We start from the raw sequence: 20,128 nt of genomic DNA, 5'->3' as shown, positions 1-20,128 counted from the left end.
TGAGCATTTACAACCTGGGCCTAAGACAGTGAACATTTTCCAGCCCACTTCTGAGTGAGAGATGAGGTGATTTGCAGAGGAAATCCCATAGCTTCTAGATGTCTTAGGCAGGATTTGAAACCAGGCCTTCGGGACTCTGAGGTCTCCTCTCTGCCCCATTGCTGAGCCTTAAGGCACAGGGATATCAGACAATTTGTCCAGAGGTTCCTTGGAGAAGAGCCCAGACTCTTCCTGTGTCAGAGTTGCCCTGTGGGTAGGATAGCTTCCCCTAGGACTAATTGGACAAATCTGGAGAGAAACCTTTGAGTTTGGGATCTCACAAAGGTCGCATGTCCAAAACAATTGACCTAGTAAGGCAATGGGAGGGAAAATTGCTTGTGACAAGTTGTATGTATGCATACATGCTGTGCTGATATGGAGATAAAGATTTGTTCCTTTTAGTTGGACATCAGAACTTTTTATTCTCTCTCTCTTTCTCCTTTCTCCCCTTCATCAAGACCAGCCTATGCTTAAGGAGGTGACTTTGTGCTTTGGTATGAGGGCCCCCATAGAAGACTTTGGCCTACTCAGAAAAGATCTCCAGCTGGCCTATCATTGGGTCTAAAATGTAACCATTAGTGAGTCAGTCTTCTTCAGGGTATGCTTGTAAATGTTTAACAATCAGCTCTCTAAAAAGGCAGGACACCACACCTCCATTTAATCTGCATTTTCTCCATCACCTTCTTAAACTACATAATCAACAAAATGATAAATCAAGACCTGATTAATAGCATTTGCTGATTTCTGAGTTATAAATTCTCACACTAAAAATCTGATCGTTGGTTCTTGAGAACCCAGAAGAGCTGGCTCTACCACCTCCTGCCATGATTTTAAGAATCTCTGCTTAAGTGCCAGTGCTTTCTGATCTATAGGAATGCATCTACTTTCTAGTCTCTACCCATCATCCCCCCCTCTCCTCTCCACTTCTGGAATGTTCTTCCTCCTCAGATCTGCTCCTTAGAATGCTAAGTTTCCTTTGAAGCTCAGCTCATCACCTTCTACTTTGAGGGTTCTATTGCTTCCCCTTTCAAATTTATGTTAGCTCTATTTTGCATGCATTTCACTAGACTGTAAGCCACTTGAGGACAGGAACTTTGTGTCTTTAGTCCATAGTAGGTGTTTCCTTAATACTTGCTGATAGAGAGATTAATTAATATTCTATGTTTTTTTTTTTAGATTTTTGCATGGCAAATGGGGTTAAGTGGCTTGCCCAAGGCCACACAGCTAGGTAATTATTAAGTGTTAATTAATATTCTAGCATAATTTTGGATATTAGAGAAAGAATTCTGAGGGATGGGATACAAGACAAATCAGTTTTGATAGCAGGAAGAGACAGTGGCTAGGCATAGGCATGGGAGGGCTCTGCTCCATACAGGTTGGGGTATCAGCAATGGTGATCCGAGAGTACTCGAAGATCTGATAGCTTCAAGCTTTTGCAATGGTTGTACCCCAGGCCTGAAATGTTCTCCCTTGCTTTTTCTTCCTGACTTCCTTGACTTCTTTCAAGACTCAGATCAAATTTTGCCTTCTTTAGAAGGCCTTTCCTGGTTCCCCACTCCCTAGTGGCCCTTTTTTTCTGAGCTTACCTTCCATTGACACTGTCTATATCTTGTATGTTCAACTGTTTTCATGTTCTTTCCTCATTAGAATGTAAACACCTTGAGGGAGGAGATCGTTTTTGCCTTTCCTTGATCTACCAGACTTAACCTAGGACCTGATCTTTATGTAGGAATTGTTTATAAATGCTTTTTATCTGGGCAGCCAGGGGATGGCAGGAGAGTGCAAAGTTTCTTGATGGTGGGGAAAGTGGCTGGTAAAGACAATTCTGATCTCTTTCTCAATTAGCCCAGGGACCACCCTGCTCCTTCTGGCTTTCTGTGTTGCTGGAAAGAGCTATGCCAACCCTATCTTATTGTTTTGTAGTCTTGGCCCAAATGAAGTCTCTCTTTAGAAACGACTCAAATGCCACCTTCTAAGGCCAAGGAAGGCCACCCAAATACCCAGCTGAAGAGTCTACACATCTCGCTTCTGCCTAAGGCCCTTGATTTGGAACAGTTGCGTTTAGTCTTAAGCCTTCTCCTTCTTGCTGTGTTAGGAGTATTAGGGGAGAGCTCATTTCCATAGGCATCATTCGAATTATACACAGAAAGAAGCTGGCTAAGGCTTTGTTTGGCAAACACACTAGCTGTGAAAGCGACAGGAAAATGGATTTTTCCAGCGCTCCCATGTTCTCGTGCCAACTTCTGCAGCACCAAAGCCCCACTGCCAGGGCCTTCTAGTGGGAGAGAGAGAGAGAGAGAGAGAGGTAACTGAGCTGGCAGACTTTAATTATTCAAACTCACAGAGCTTCAGTCAGGAATCGAGATAGCAGACAACCCTATTGCTCTCTATCTGGCTATGGGCTGTCATTTAACCACACACATACACACATGTACATACACACATACTCTCACACATGCACACATACTCACACAGGTTCACACGAATATATAAGTAATCCATGTCCCCACACGTACATGCACACACATGTACAACTCATACACACAACCACACACACCTTTATCCATATACTCATGCATGTAGACATACACACACTCAACCACACGTTCACATACTCACACACCTTTACACACTCACACACCTTTACACACACTCATCCATATCCACATTCAACTCCTCGCACATATACACACTTACACACCCTTAAACACATTCACACACAGTCATATGCATACACACTCAACTGCACATACATACACATCCTCACATACACATCTATCCATACTCATACTCACACACACTCACATACATACATTCACACAAAGCACACACTCAGCCACTCACACACTCATACATATACACTCACTCACACCCACACATATACACACACACTCTTTCTCTCGTGTACATTTGATATTTATGCTACATATATTTGTTTTGTCCATGCTCTCTTACCCATTAGAATGTAAGTTCATTGTGAGTTGGGATTTGTACATGGATTTCTGGTTTCTGTCACCAAGTAAGCTCTTAAACAAATACTTTTTTCATTGATTGATTGATGCTGTCTCCCCCTGTACAAAGTAAGCTCCTTGAGGACAGGAGCTGTTTCATTTTTGGCTCTGTATTGCCGGTGCCTAGCTCACAGTAAGCACTCGAGAAAGGTTTGTTGAATTGTTGGACAAGCAGCTTGCAAAAAGAAAACATGTCTGAATTGTAAGAGAACTTAGAAGTCCTCTAGCCAAACCCCCTCACTTGACAGAGGAAGAACCTGAGACCCAGAGAAGGGAAGGGATTTGTCTGTAATCACTCAATAAATAAGGAGGCAGCTAGGTGGTTCGGTGCATAGAACTTTGGACCTGGGGTCAAGAAAACCTGAGTTCAAATCGAACCTCAGACACCCATGAGTTGTGTGATTCTGGGCAAGTCACTTCAACTCTGTTTGCCTTACTCCACTGGAGAAGGAAATGGCAAACCACTCCAGTGTGTTTGCCAAGAAAACCCCTTGAACAATATTGAAGTGCTTATGGTCCGTAGGGTCAACAACAGTCTGAAACAAGTAAAGATCAACTCAGGAAATAAATGTTGGAGGTGGCATTGAACTCAAGTCGTCTGACTCCGAACTCCGTTCTCTAAGTATTAATGGCCTTAGATAAAGTCTTGGATACCCCATCCTGGGAAACATCACTGACCAGTTCAGAGTCATTTACATATATTATGCAAAATGACTTACACGCATGATTGTATTTCTTCCTCACAACAACCTTGGGTGATTATTGTTCCAGTTTTACAGATGAAGAAACTGAGGCTGAGAAATATTAAATCACTTGCTCAAGGTCACACAGTCAGGAAATATCTGAGGCAGGATTTAAACCCAGGTCTTCCTGACTCCAAGTTCAGTGTTCTGCCTAATACATCATTTAGCTGTCTCTTACAGGAGAATGCTTAGTATGCAAATGGATCTGGTGTCCTGAGTCCAATCTGTTCATCAGTAGCTACCAAAGAGACTATTTCTCTGAAAATTCTACACGATAACTCATCTCTCATACCACTTGTCTCTTCCAATGCTTGTCACATCCAAAGTGCTTAATCTGTTTGTTAATTGATAGATTCTTAGTTGGAATCTATATAGCTGCCCATTTCATGGCTCTGCCTTCTGTTCTGAAAGGGCTACTTATGCCTTGTGGAGAAAGTGAGCACCCCTTTCATTTGCCATCTTTTGCTCTTCACTGGTGGAAAACACAGCCATTAGCTGGGAATCCCCAGGGCCCCCACTAAGCTAAAATGACATAGATATACCAATTTTACACAGGAAATCAATGACAGCAGAGGGATTGTGGTATAGTGAAAGGAGCACTTGTTTTTGAAGTCAGAGAACTTGCCTTTGAATCTTGCCTCTGTCACTTAATATATATGTGACCTGGGACAAGTCATTTGACCTCTTGGTGACTCAGTTTCCTCCTCTGTAAAATGAAGGAGTCAGACTGAATGGCCTTTAACCTAGACAGCTAGGTGGTGAAGCACTAGGTTAGGAAGATCTGAGTTCCAATCTGACTGCAGATACTTACTACCTGTGTGACCCCAAACAAGCCACTCTTTGTCTCAGTTTCCCCATTGATAATAGCATCTACCTCCTAGAGATGTTGTGATGATCAAATGAAATGGCTATAAAGTTTTTAGCACAGTGCAAATCCCATATAAATGCTATAACTATAATGATTATCGTTCCAGTTTGAGATGTAGTAGGTCTATTTGGGATAAGTCACCTGACTCCACTGGACCTCAGTTACCAGCTCTGCACTTAATAGTCTTCAAAAGTTACCTGGGTCACTGAAAACTTAAGTGACTAGTCCAGGGTCACATAGTCAGTGCATGTCAGAGGGGAGATTTGAAAACAGGTCTTCCTTTTTTGTACTTGTGGCCAGTAAGGTGCCTGGCAGTTAAGTGTTTTATAAAGGCTTTTTAACCATACCTTCCTTCCTTCCTTCCTTCCTGATGGCAAGGTCTGCTTTTTAGCTACAGTTGGGCTGCCAGTCTATTTTTTTGGGGGTTTTTGCAAGGCAAACGGGGTTAAGTGGCTTGCTCAAGGCCACACAGCTAGGCAATTACTAAGTGTCTGGGGCTGGATTTGAACTCAGGTACTTCTGACTCCAGGTCTGGTGCTCTAGCCATTGCGCCACCTGGCCGCCCCGGGCTGCCAGTCTAGAGAAGGTTTTGGTGCTTCCCTTGGAATGCTTGCCTGGACACAGGCATACATTACTTTATACAACAGTCAAGGCCTAGAAGATGTATGCAATGAATCCAACTCTGGATCTCATATCTGGAAGGGTCCCTGGAGGTAGGTTTTTCAGAAGTCAGTCCTGAGGGAGAATTCTCTCTACAACACATCATCTAAGGTCTTTATTTGAAGGTTTCAGGTAGCTTTGGGAGTAGGCTACACCATTTTGGACTAGTGCATTGACATCCGGCTGAAATTCTCTACTTTTGCACCACTCCCTAATCCCTTGCTCCTGTTTGGGCCCTGTGGGTCAAGCCTTCTTCTACATGATAGTTCCTCAAATACCTAAAGACAGTTATGTCCCTCTTCTAAGGCATCTATTCTTTTTTTAAAATTTTTATTTATTTAAGGCAATGGGGTTAAGTGACTTGCCCAAGTCACACAGCTAGGCAACTATTAAGTGTCAGAGGTCAAATCTGAACTCAGGTCCTCCTGACTCCAGGACTGGTGCTCTATTCACTGTGCCACTTAGCTGCCCTGGCATCTATTCTCCAAGTTCAACATCTTTAATTCTTTCAAGCCCTTCACATTTGGCATTCTCTCCCCAGACTACCTCGGAAGTCAAAGGTTAGCCTAGGGCCATCTTCAACAGCCAGATGGGAGACAAGCTCATAAAACCATATGGGAAGAAGTGCCTGGTGGGGTCAGTTTCATGGCCCTAACAGCTTAGGAGACTCTTAGATGGAGTCAGCAAGGGGTGACTTTATTGAGAGGCCAACTCTCTAAGAGCAAAGAAAAGAGTGAGGAGTGAACTCTCTTTTTCTGTGAAGCTATCCAAACTCTCTTGGAAATGAGAGAAAGGATTATTTCTTCTGTATTAATAACCTATTATTGAATTAGAGCTAAAGTTTCTCCCTTCTATTTTCTCATTCCCTGTGGGCTATTCAGTCAACCTTTGAAAGACAGGACTGATAAAGAGATGAAATCTTGGGCAGATGTATCCCACTGGGAAAACTCAGATCTGTTCAAGAGATAGAAAATTTTAGTTTATATGAATCGATGGATTTTGGCCCATTGTGTTTTAGTCAGACAGAAGTGGGTAAAAATGGATTCCCCCTTTTTTCTAGATTATCTTAGGTGTGGTGATATGTGTATAGATGAGTCTCTATGACCAAGACTGAGTGATCAGAGTCATGTCTCCAAGACCTTCATTAGAATAAGCCCACTTCTCATTAAATTGTTCATTCTCTCATTACTTAACCAACCAGAGTGGATTTCTATCTGAAGGTGCACTCCCTTTTCTAAAGACTTATAAATATTGATGGTTCTACAGGTTAGCTCTCTTTGATCATTGAGAGGGAAAATGAACCCATTTTGCTGACTACGTGCTAGCTGTAGTTAATTAAAATTGGCTATAATTTACTTAGAAACTCTGTCTCTCTCAGAATTTTCAATCATCACAGAAACTTGGGGCAGAAGAAGGAGCACTACCCTGAGAGTCAGGTGACTTGGGTTCACAGTCACAGTTGTGACACATTGGACCTCAGTATCCCCTTCTGTAAAATGAAGAAGTTGAACAGGGGTTCCTAACATTTTTTGTGTCCTTGTATATATATATATATATATATATATATATATATATATGTATATATATATGTATATATATATATATACATATATATATATCTGTGTGTGTATGTGTGTGTATAATATATCAAAATCTGAATTCAAACCAAATTGAAACAGTTATCAATATATGTATTTTTAAAGACAGGTTCAGGGACCACAGATGAATAATTTCTGGTGGATAGTCCCACCTCTAATATTTGACATTTGATTGTGCCTCCCAGGCTTGGTGTTCTATTTTCTAAGGTCCTTAATGACTCTAACCCTCAGTGTTCTGTATTCTAGGGTCTGTCTCAGCTCATTCTATGTCCTGAGATCCCTGATAGGTTTTGACATAGTATGATTCTAGAAATGACTTTAGTTTTCCACTGACTCTATTGTGTGTGAGATACACACACATACAATGATGCAACTGGCTGAAACCCCAGATCCAGAAGTTGGGTATGATGGAAGCAGCAGCCGTGCCGCCAGCTCAGCTCTGCAGCTAGGGAAGAACTCAGCCCAGTTCTCAGAGTTTTTCCATATTTAGCTATCAAACTCCAATTATAAGCCAATGATCACCTTAAAGTAATGGAATAACTGTAATAAAATAAGGTAATAACCCTAAGTAATGGCAGTATTTCACTTTGGCCTGTGGTTGTAAGCAATAATCAATAAATATTTAACAAATGCCTACTATGCAAAGCACTGAGAATATAAAAAGAGGCAAAAGAAAGTCCTTGTCCTCAAGTAGCTCACAGTCTAATAGAGGAGACAACAGACAAACAAATCTATGTCAAGTTAATAACATATAGGAAAAATAGGAAATAATTAAGACAGAAGACCCTATAAGAGGGCTTGTAAAGGCTTCTCATAGAAGATGGGATTTTAATTAGGATTCAATGAAAGCCAGGTAAGGTGATAGGTAGAGATGAGGAGGGAGAACATTTCAGGCATGGGGAACAGTCAGGGAAGATGCCTGGAGCTGAGAGATGGAGGGTCTTGCTTGTGGAATAGCCAGAAGGTCAGTATCACAGGATTGAAGAGTATGGTGCGGGGAGCAAGGTATATGGAGCCTGGAAAGATAGAAGGGGCCCTGTTATGAAGAGCTTTGAATGCCAAGCAGGATTTTGCATTTGATCCTGGAGGTGGTAAGGAAGCATTGGAGTTTCCCAAGTAGAGAAGTGATGTGGTCGAACCTGTGCTTTAGGAATAGCATTCTATTGTCCAAATGGAGGATGGACTGGGATGGAGAGAGACTTGAGGCAGGTAGATCCATCAGCAGGCATGAGGTGATAATAAGGGTCAGTGTCAGAGGAGAGAAGGGGAGTTTGTGATGTTAAAAGAATGAAATCAACAGACCTTGGTAACAGATAAGATACGGGACATGAGAGAAGCCAGCAGTCAAAGACTAGATGACTAGTATATGAGCTCTTTTTTTAGGTTTTTGCAAGGCAAATGGGGTTAAGTGGCTTGCCCAAGGCCACACAGCTAGGCAGTTATTGAGTGTCTGAGGTCAGATTTGAACCCAGGTACTCCTGACTCCAGGGCCTGTGCTCTATCTACTGCGCCACCTAGCTGCCCAGTATATGAGCTCTTGAAGGAGAACGTGACATCAGGGAAATGTTGCCATGACATTCACATGAATTGGATTTGAGTGTGTGTATGTGTGTGGGGGGGTGAGCTAAGTCTCCAGCCTCGCTGTCTCCTCCAGAACCATCTGGGTCCAGTGGTCAGATCTAGATCAGAATGACTGGAGAAAACCCTGGATGGGAGACTTGCCCAAGATTACCCAGCTAGTAAGTGTCAAATGTCTGAGAGGTCAAATTCAAACTCAGGTCTTCCTGACTCCAGAGCTGGTACTCTATCCACTGTACCACCTAGCTGCCCGAGGGACTGGCAGGATGGTATTGTATTCTACAACAATAAGAAAGGTAGGAGGGAAGGGGGAAGAGTTTAGGAAGAAAGAAAAGGAATTATCTTTTGGATATAGAGTTTAAGTTGTTTACTGGATACCCAGTTCCCTTGGAAATGCAAGCTAAGAGGTCAGCGGAGAGGTTGGGGCAGGATAAGATTTGAGAATCATCAGCATAAAGATGCTAATTGAATTCATGATGAGCTTATCAAGTGAAATAGTATAGAGGGAGATGAGAAGAGGACCCAGGAGAGAACTCTGAGGAACACCTATGGTTAGAGGGAATGTTTTGGAGGAGGATCCAGCATAGGAGGAAGAGAGAAGGGGCAGTCTGAGAGGTAGGGGAGAATCAGGAGAGAGAGAGAGAGATTGATATCTTGAAAACCCAAGAAGGAAAAAAGTATAGGGGCAGAGGGGAATCAAGAATGTCAAAGATTGCAGAGATGGCCAGAAGGATAAGGATGGAGACAAAGGCCATTGGATCTGGTAGCGAACAGATTACTGGGAACTTTGGAGGGAGAAGTTTCATGGAATGATAAGTTCTGAAGTTTGCAAGGGGTTTAAAAAGGGAGGGAGCGGTGAGGAAGTGGAGACCTCTCTTGTAGATGACCTTTTTTTTGAGGAGTTTAGCTATAAAGGGCAGAAGGGAAAGAAGCAGTTGACTATATTTAGCAGGGATGGAAGGATCAAGAAAGTTTTTCAGGATGGAGGAGACATGCGTATGTTTGTAGGCAGAAGAGAAGGAACCACTAGGCAGGGCGAGATTGAAAATAACTGACCCAGTGGGGATGACAGTGGGGATAAATTGTTGGAAGAGATAGGATGGAATGAGATCACTTGAACACAGAGAGGCATTGGCCTTGGTTGGGAGTGAGGTCACTTTATCATGCGAGATGGGGTGGAGGAGGAGAGAGTGTCAGAAGGCATCTGAGTGATAGGGGATGAGAAAAAGGGGAGAAGAAGGAGCTCATGGAGAATGGTCTCAACATTTTTGGGAAAATATGAGGTGTTGTTTTCAGTTGAGAGGGTGGGGGAGCTATGGACCATTGAAGGAGAGATGAGTCTCCTTCTGGAGAGTGGGATGGTGAATTGCTAAAGCAGGTATGGAAGGCCTGCCTAGAAGCAGCGAGAGCCCAAGTGGAGCTGTGTATTTGGTGTGGACCCACTCAGACAGTTGTGTGATTTTCTCTACCTTCATTCAACAGCATGTGGTGTGTGTGTGCGTGTCTGTGTGTGTGCATGTCTGTGTGTGTGTGTGTGTGTGTGTGTGTAAGAATGAAGGCTGTGATTATTGGTGGGAGGAAAGCTTGGTGGGGCATAATCAGCAAAATAAGAAGCTGAGAATTCTAGATAGGGCAGGGTAGAGCAGGGAGAAACAGTTTTCTCCATCCCCTTTTACCCCAAGTCACCTTCATCAGATTCTCTTCCTGAGAGACATAAGCCATCTGGTTAGTGGAATGGGGTGGGGTCGGCGAGGGGCTATTCATCTTGGCCTGACTGAGCTGGGCTTTCGTTTGCTGTCTCCATTTGTGTTGACCTTTTCTGAAAGATTTGCAGTAGAATTAGTTGTGTCCTGATCCGAGCTGCTAAAGAAGCTTTCTTCATTCTGGAAAACTGACTTTCCTAGACCTTGACAAAGGAAACTCAGACAACCTGGAGCTAGCTCCTTTGGAAAGAATACAAAATATTTGGAAATTAGGAATACCTTGGAAGAACCCAGGAATCACTGCCTTCAAGACAAACCTTGAAAACCATGGCCAAAGAAAGCAGTGTATGAGTGTGTGCGCATGTGTGTTTGTGTACACACATGAATCCAGGCACAATACACACAAGGCAGTCCACACATGTAGATACACAAGACATGTACACACATGTATATGCATGCCTTGTGCAATGAGCATGTGTGCAGGCATATATGTGCATGTATGTCTGTGCATTCACGTGTGTGTGTGTGTGTGTGTGTGTGTGTGTGTGTGTGTGTGTGACAACACCCTATTCATGGAGATGGGAATGACAAGGAAACAGTGAGCCAGGTAACCATGACGCTCAAAGTGAAACCCCTCCTTCCTGCCAGAATCAGATCATTTGGCAACTTCTTAGCTCTGTCCCTATGTTTAATACTGGGTTCCACTCCTGCCACCTCATTTCATCAGTAGGTCCCTGGGCCTCTCCCTGACTTCTTCCTTAGAGGAACACAATCACTTGTTTCCACAAGTGTCCCTAAAGCCATTTTCCTGCCCTGAGACAATCTTGATTGCTCTATCCTAGCTACACCTCTTCACCTTGAGGCGTAATTGTACACTCATCTTTAGCCACACTTGTGATTATTTTAGAGTGAGAACTTTCCCAGAAAGTGTCATTTTCAATCTCCCCATTCCCAGTTGCTATCTCTCACTTCCTCATAAAGTCTGCTAATGGCATCCCTGGCTTCCTTCAAGATTCAGTTCAAACCTGTCTTCTGCAGAGTGCCTTCTCTCCCTCTTTCCCTCCCTCTAGTGTCTTTTTCTCAAAGATTACCTTCCATTTTATGTCTATATGTGTACACCTCTCTCTCTCTCTCTCTCTCTCTCTCTCTCTCTCTATCTATCTATATCTCTCTGTGTCTGTCTCTCTGTATCCCCATATCTCTATCTGCCATCTATCATTTACCTGATCTTTTTTCAATCTGCCATCTAGCTACATATACACACACATAAAGCAGACATGCACACGGTTATTTGTGCGTCATCACCGTGATAGCTTGTGAGCTTCTTGAGGGCAGGGATCACAGTTTCGCCTTTCTTTGGATCGCCGGCCCTAACCTTAGTTCTTTTCATATAGACGTAAGAATAATAATAATAACAGCCAAGCACAGTTCAAAAGTCGAAATGGGTTTTCACTTGTTGGTTCTCCTCAGAACACCTCCCCCTCTCCCTCACCCTTTCTTCCCTATTCCCCCCCCTTACTCTGCTCTCCTCTTGTCTCCCTCTCCTCTCCCTCTCCTCTTGTCTCCTGCCCCTTTCCCCCCTGCTCATTCCTCCTTTCCTCTCTCCATCTTTCCTCTTCTCTTCCTCTCCCTTCCCTACTCTGTCCCTTTCTCTCCATCTCCCTCCTTACCTTCCCCTCCACTCTCTCACCTCTCCCTTCCCCTCACCTCTTCTCTTCTCTTGCCTCCTGCCCCCTCTCTCCTCCCCTCCCCTCTCCTCTCCTGTCTTCTTCCCTCCTCCCATCTCCCTCTCCTCTCCACTCTGCCATTCCCTGACAGACCTTTGCTCCAATATTCCCTCCGCCCCCAAACTTCCCTTCCAGAGTTATAGCTCCCTGGGATCCAGGATCCTGACCTTGAACCTGTAGCACTGGTTTGTGACTTGTCTTTCTGCCCAATCAGAGGAAGCCCAAAATAGCAGAAAGAGCACTGATCATGATGTCACAGGACCTGTGTTTGAATCCTGACTCTGTTGCTTGCTACCTAGGTGAACTTGGGCAAGTTATTTCCTGTCTCTAGGCTTCAGTGTAAAATGAAGGGGTTATGCTAACTATCCTCTGAGATCTCTGCCAGCTTTACATCTAAGATCCTACTGGTGACTCAGGCAAGTTCCCTACCTTTCCTGGGCCTCAGTCTCTCCACCTATCAAATGAGCATCATAAGAGCATCTACGTCACAGGATCACTCTGAGGGTTAATGGAGACAATGAACATTAAGGGTTTTTGAGGCTCTTCCAATTGACTGGTTCATGATCATCACTGACTGCCAGTGGTCGATTCCAGTAGCAGCTTGAACCTCTCTCTTCCTGACTCTAGGTCCCCCAGATCTTGAACTATTGGACAGAGAGAAGGGAGACCTAAGTGGGCCAATCCCCAGTGACTCCAGGCGACTCCTGCTGCTGCTACAGACACCAAGAATACCTGCATTGGCATATTCAGGTACGCAGGAAAGAGAGCTTGGCCTGCGAATGCAGGGATCCCTAATGTGAGATTGTTTTCTTCCATTCTTCCAAGGTGGGGCTTCAGGGTGACTGGCTGGAATGAAGGAGAAACTCAACAAGCGATGGTCTTTTGCAGATTTTTTCAGATGCACATGTTATTGCCCCAGTCTTCTGATAGGAAGGAAAATCTTTAGTCACCAGGCTAGTCCTAGAATGGATATTTGGGGGACATGAATTTTCTTGAGAACTGAAGGGTTCCCTTGAAACCCTTTCTTGCCCAAAATCTTTTATAAATTGTCTTTTCTCTGCTTCTGTGGTTCAGTAAACAGAATCTGATAGCTCTGACTACGCATAGAAGGCTCCTTGGAGTTCTTCTACTGACCCTTTAGGATCATTGATCAGGATTGGAGATGGAGAATATGCAGGAGCATGGCCTGCTTTGATTGACACCCAAGCCTGGCCATTAACAAAATAGCTTATTTTCTTGCAGCTTGCCTCTTTCTCCTAAAAGTGGGCTTTAAAAAAATTTCTGGTTTATTGAGAATTCTGGAAGCTGAGAAGAGTGTTATGATGGGGGAAAACACCACACTGGGCTAAAAGACACAGGCTCACAGGCTCAGAACTTTAGACTTGGAAGAGACCTTGGAAGTGGCCACTGAATCCAAGTTCTCATTTTACAGATGAGGAAACGGAGGCCTAGTGGACTGACATTTCCATGGTCACATAGAGGATCCTAGATTCAGGGCTGGAAGAGACCTTGGAGTTGGTGAGTCTGTCTTCTTCATTTAGGCCTGGAGAAGTGACTTTTCCCCGAGTCACACAGCTAGCTAGTGATTGAGGTGAATTTGAGTCTATGGAGACTTGGATCCTCATTCAAGCTCCATTACTAGCCAGATGTGTTGACCTTGGGCCAACAATTTACTTTTGGGGGGAGGAGGAGAGAGAACTCAAAAGTAGCTCCTAGCTTAATATTCTTAGATTCAATGAACTTCTGAGTTCCAGTTAATTGAAGTTTCCTATAAACCTTCTGGCCAAGGTTTTCAGGCCTCTAGCCAACAATCAAGGAAATCTTTCAATAATTAACTTGCTTTGCCCACATGGTGAATAGGCAGAAGCTCACTTGAACAGATGGGCCTCACCCCTCCAGCCAGAAAGCTAATACATTATTTGACTTTGTCAGATAAGGAAAGGATGTGAGATCCTGGGAGCTGGGTTCCCCCAGGGCCCGGCCTCAGGTTTCCAGTCTGTTTCAAGAGCAGCGAGTCCTAGTTCGTCTTAAGTGCTCTGATGGTGGCTAGGAGAGTTGGCGGGCTCTCAATGCGGTCATGAAGGCTTAACGGGACTTGAGATATCTAGACTTGGAAATAGTCACCTGAACAAGTAGGCAGCATGGAGGACTCTGGGAGATAGGCTAATGGATTTCATATGGTGGGCGACTTTGGGCAGACAACTCTTGGTCCCCCTGTAGCCTTGGGAGTTTTCTGGTAATCTTGAAGGGTATCTCCATGTAAGGTGCATGGGGGTCTCAGAGAGGTCACAGTGGCATGGAAAACTGAGCAAGTGGGAAGCCTTACTTTCTTCTATGCATATGACTATGTATGTGAACCCATAGATGAATATGTGCTGCAAAGGGGAAGTAGAGGAAAGGAGAGCATTCTCTCTCTCACCTGCCCTTTCTTTTTCTTCCTCTCCTCTGTCTTCTCTCTCTCATTCCCTTTCTCTCTTTTCATTCTTTCTCTTCCCTTCCTGCTCATCCTCTCTCTCTCTTTTAAATTTGGTTTTGGAAAGGTGATGGGGTTAAACAACTTGCCCAAAGTCATAAGCTAGGTAATTAGCTGTGTCTGAGGCTGGATTTGAACTCAGATCTTCCTGACTCCAGGGCTGGTGTTCTATCTACTGCACCACCTGGCTTCTCCTCTTTTCTCTCTCCTTTATCTCCTCTTTTGTCTTTGTCTCTTTCTCCTTTCACTTTGTTGTTCTTATTCTTTGCCCTCCCCTCTCCTTTTTCTCCTTCCTTCACATTTTCTCTTTTTCCTTTCCTCTCCTAGGGCAAAACAAGTTAAAATAAAACCTCTTTGATGGATGGTGCCGAGACCAAGCATCTTTTATTTAGGTCATTCCCCTAAAATGATATCTCTCTGGAGTAAGAAAAAAAAATAGAGGTAAGCTATGGGAGGGAGGAAGTGAAAACAAAATCCCTATTCTAGGTTGCACTAAGGCTTTATGAGAGAAACAGAGAGACACAGAGACAAAGTCAGGAAGAGAAAAGAGATTTGAATTCGAATCCTACCAAAGACACTAATACTAGTTGGGTGACCCTGGGTAAATCAATTAACCTGGCATAGCCTCAGTTCTTTCATCTGTAAAATGGGCATTATGAGAGCATCTACCTTATAGCATTGTTGTAAGAAGTAAATTAAATATTGGATGAGTGAAGAGTTTTGCAAAGCTTCAGGTACCTTCGAAATGTTAGCGAGTACAGACAAATGCACTTGGATAGATCTTAGAGCTGTGTGATGGCAGAGGTCAGCTAGCCAAACCCCTTCATTTTCTATACGAGGAAACTCAGATCTGGGAAGGTGATGTGACTTGCCTAAGGTCATCTAGCAGATCAAATGAGTTAATACATGCAAAGTGCTTTGAAAACCACACGCATATTATAGTTTGTATTACATCATGTCTATATGTGTGTAGATATGTATATGCTGGAGAAATATTAGTTATTCTTAGTAAACAACTCGCCTTCTCACCATTCCTCAGACACACCATTCTGGCTCCTTCAGTCTATTTCCCGCCCGGAATGCTATGCCTCTTCACTTCTGTCCCAGAATCCCTCACTTTTGTCAAAGCACAGCTCAGGCAGGGGCCACTCTGTATACCATGCCTATTCTGGTTTCCCAGATGATCTTTCTTGAAATGTCCCTCCTCCCTCCTTCCTCTGTCCCCACTCTGGATAAACTCCTAGAAAGTATGGACTGGTCTATCTGGCGCATGGGTACTTTAGGGAAAGCTGGGGGCAAAGTGGCTGAAGTGCTGAGCTTGGAGTCAGGAAGCCTTGACTTCCAATCAGGCCTCAGACTGGTTGTATGACCCACCTTCCATGGTTGCAGCGAGGATCAAATAAGTTAATATTTTTAAAGCACCATGCAAGTTACAAGGATTTGTTAAATCCTATAATAAAATGCTATTATTAAACATAAAAAGAATATTTGATCTTTAATAATATAAATATAAAAATGATATTTATATAATGAAGTATTCAAAAGAAAAACTTGACCTTTTTTTGGTTGTTTTTTGTGGGGCACTGGGGTTAAGTGACTTGCCCTAGGTCACACAGCTAGTGACAAGTGTCTGAGGCTGGATTTGAATTCAGATCCTCCTGTCTCCAGGGCCGGTGCTCTAACCACTGAAATGCTATCTAGCTGCCCCTAGAAAAAGTTGATTGTTAAGACAGAAAACTTTACGACTTTACCTCCAGTTTTACCCTCCTTCCCTAATCTGAGTTGCTCTAGTGAAGGTCCTTGAGATTTGGTGAATGACTATTGACCTCTCATGTCCCTTAGAATTTTTTGTATCTAGTACCCTATAGAGTCAGCACCAAGTGAGAAGAGATCTCAGTAACACCCAATCCAGTGACTAGACTGTGCCATTGCCTTTCAGAACTTTTTCTTTGCCCTTTCTCATCCTTTGAGTCAAGGGCTCCACTGGAAAGCCTCCCTTTCCCCATCCATATGAATGCCTCCTCTCCAAGGTCATCCCTCCCTTTAAAGGTCATACAACTTTCCAAAGTCTGCTGAAGAAGGAGGAATGCTTGGCAGTGGGTCCCAGCCCTTGGTGACCATAGAGCCCAGGTCTTTTCCTGGGATATTCTTAGGTGGCAAATGTCTTTAGGCATCAGTGCAGTGAGACTTGGGTTGAGAATTATGCCACCTGCTCTCAGGGTCTAGATGTGCCGGGGTCCTGCATTACCTTGAGGAAGTAGTATGGAGTCATGGGAAAGAACACTCATGATTCATAGCCAGAATGCCTGAGTTCAAATCTCAACTCTGTTAGGCCCATAAAATCACAAGTTTAGAAATAGAAGAGACCTTAGTCACTGGCTAGTCCAAACCTTTCATTTTACAAATGAGGAAACTGAGGTCCAGGAAGATAAATTGACCTGTGGTTGTAACCTCTCAGTAACATAAAAGTAGTGTGGCCTTGGGGAAGTCACTTCCCCTCTAGGAACCTCAGTTTATCCATCTGTAAAATGAAGGAATTGGACCTTTATGGCTCTTAATCTCAAAGTCCTATGGCTGTTAGCCATCTGTGTTCTGATCTCTCCATACATAGGGAAAACCTTAGAGCATTTAGGTGATTGTCTAGACAAAGATAGTCATTTTCAGATGAATATACTAGATATGGCAGATAAAAGCTTTCTTTATATGGAGTTGTTTGAACAATGACTCATGTTTCTATGGTCCTATCCAACTCTCATTTCTATGGTTCTAGGTTTTGCAGATTGGGAAAGGGATAGAATGGTATTGTTTCCAAAGGATGCTTTAATCATCACTCGCTCTTGGTGACAAAGATGAGATAAAATGGATTGGAGGCCAGCTTCGTTGGCATGGAAAGAGTAGGTTGAATATTCTCTCTCTCCCCAGATCCTGGTGAGCAAGGAAAACTCTGGCCCAGAAATAAAAAAAAAAAACTATTGCATGGTCTTTGAGATCTTTTAACGTAATACCCCTCATTTTATCGAGGTGGAAACCGAGTGCCCCATAAAATGCCTTCATGACTAATTTTTGTTGGGCAATACAGCCCAGAAGAGCTAAAAGGTTGGACACTTATGATTTAGTCCAATTCCCTGATTTTACAGACAAAGAAATTGAAGGGGATGGAACTTGTCCAATGTTACAGAGTTTGGTAGAATTGGGATTGGAACCCCACTGTGTCAGATTCGAATCTGCCCAATGAAGGACTGGCAGGGATAGGTTTTGCATGAGAAACTGAAAAAGTTGTCTTTTGAAAAGTTAATTGTTATAAATTCAAGAAACATGCTTCCCCCCTATTTCCCATGCAGCCATTGGACAAGCCTTGTGGCAGCATGTTTAACAATATATTTCTACCTGATTTCCTAATGCAGATTGCTTTAATCCTAATGGCGATTTACTTTGGATGGCCAACATCAAATGCAAGTGGTTGGACCCTTTTGTTTAGGATTCAAATGAGATGATGTTGGTAAAGTGCTTTGCAAACCTTAGAGCCGACATACATGTCAGCTCTGGTTATTATCATCATCAGGGGCTTGATTCCTGAACTCTGAGGAAAGATGGCTTATCTTTTCCTTTTTTTGTCAGACATCTTTCCTTATCTAATGTGCTGTGCTCAGTTAGAGCAATTTCTAAGGTCTCAATCTGAGGGTCCTCTGAATCTCATGCTCTTGAGTGACAATTAAGTCCACGACTTGCCTCCTAGACAAACATGTTTTCCTTCTCGGATCACCTGAGCAAGACTCAAGGCAAACCAACTCCCTTGGCATCATTCTGTCTGGTCCAATTACCCAATGACAAAGATGACTGCAGTGAAAATCAAAGCAAATGGTCCCTCCATCATCTCTCCCAGCTGTCTCCCCCTCCTCTCTGTCAATTCTGTTAAGGCCACAGACGATATCTCTTAGTATCCCTTTTCTAAATGGACATTCTGCTTCTCACTAAAATTGGGGCCTTAAATCCCGAGGAGAACATCTCTCCCCCAAATCAAGTACACATACTCTCCCAAGTAATACGAAACACAACCACTGACAGACAATCTGAAAAAACTGCCTTGGAATGTTAAGGATCAGCATATGTCATCTAGAACTAGCTACATCTATATCTCAGTCAGTCAACAAACATTAATGAATTAGGGACTCAGTATTGAGGATACAATGAAAAGGGAAAGCAACCCCTACTTTCAAGGAATGCACATTCTTTTGGGAAGGAGGGAAAGGAATAAGCATTTATTAAGCTAAGGACTTTACAAATGTTATCTTTATTCATTCTTACAACAACCCTGTGAGGTAGGGGCTATTTATTATTCGTATTTTACAGTTATAGAAACTGAAGCAGACACAGGTTAAGTGATTTTGCTTAGGGCACACAATTAGTATCTGAGACTGGATTGGATTTCAGGTCTTCCTGACAGGGAGACAACATATAAATAAAATGTTTACATATAAGAAATACACAATATGGAACATAATCTCAGATATATCTATATCTATGTTCAAGTTCCATTTCTATTTTAGGTATAATGAGAAATTGGGATTGGGTCTGAAGAAATAAAAATCAGACTCCAGATGAAGAATGAGCTCCTATTTCTGTGACTTGCTGGCCACTTCTTCCACTGGTACCAGCATTAAAGATGAGTCCTCAAGGAAGATGACCGGTAGACTGAGTTTTAGGAGTATGGTGGGTAGCATTGGTAGAAGGAGTTTTTCCCCTGAGAATTGCTTAAGCCAATGAAATCATAGGACTAGTTAAACAAACCCCCACCTATATCTATGTCTATATCTATTTCAATATCTGTGCCTATATCTGAATATTTAGACCATTCAGAGGGACATTTAAATACAGTTGAAAACTAAATCCCCTTCCAACATGGAATAACTTGCTTTCCTGTAAGCTCTCAATGACTGAGTCAGACTCCGATTCCTATAGCAACCCAATCCTTTATGGTATTTCAGCTATGAAAAATGGAGTGCACTGAGGCACCAGTTGAGAATGGTCCCATTTTAAAGGTCAACCCCCCCCCCCGTCCTGACTTCCCCCTTGGAAATGCCATATCATTTTTTTTAAAATAACAATTTAATGATTTGAACATAACAAAAACCAGAAGAAGCAGACCTAAACAAGTGAAAGGTCACTTACCCGGAAGAATTCTTTGGTCGAGCCTGAGTCCAGGGTTCCATAGGCAATCTCAGTCTGCTTTGCCAGATCCTCCGCACTCTCTATGGGCGACACCATCCTCTCCACAGTTAGGAAGGCAGCGAGGTTGGCGGTATAGGAAGAGATGATGATAAGGGTGAAGAACCACCAAACTCCTCCAACAATTCTGCCCGAGAGAGATCTGTAAAATAAAAACCAAGACAAACCCCAGGGGCTGATAAATTCATAGAATTACTTCTGATTAATCCAATTAGAATTCATCAAAGGGGGCAGGTGATATGAGAATAGACAAGTGAGAAAGCCTTTACCTGAAAGAGCATGATGCCAGAATATATGCTTATTTTGGACACCAAAAGACAGGGGTTCGTTTCTTATCTAAGAAAACCTTTCTTGCCTATTACAGTTGGCTCCATTTGTGGAATCATGATCAGTGACCATCACATTGTCTGCTGTAACTAGAGGTAAAAAAAAGGCCCTTTTGGTCTTATAGGTTTGGGCACTGAATTTAGAATTAGAAAGACTTTATAATTCCATCTCAGAC

General features: G+C 43.0%; 1 protein-coding gene across 1 annotated transcript in view; it reads right to left on the bottom strand.

Annotated features, from left to right (window-relative positions):
• The window catches only part of GRIA3 (glutamate ionotropic receptor AMPA type subunit 3), a 202,113-nt gene that overhangs the window by 52,254 nt on the left and 129,731 nt on the right, over window positions 1–20,128 (bottom strand). Inside the window, exon 10 of the mRNA XM_074201644.1 lies at window positions 19,570–19,768. Coding sequence (XP_074057745.1) covers window positions 19,570–19,768 — 199 coding nt within the window. The remainder of the gene's footprint in view (window positions 1–19,569; window positions 19,769–20,128) is intronic.

This window comes from Macrotis lagotis, chromosome X (genome assembly GCF_037893015.1).
Source record: "Macrotis lagotis isolate mMagLag1 chromosome X, bilby.v1.9.chrom.fasta, whole genome shotgun sequence".
In the NCBI taxonomy this organism is placed as follows: Eukaryota; Metazoa; Chordata; class Mammalia; order Peramelemorphia; family Peramelidae; genus Macrotis; species Macrotis lagotis.
The sequence above is the reverse complement of the archived record's forward strand: the minus strand, read 5'-3'. Positions and strand labels throughout refer to the sequence as shown.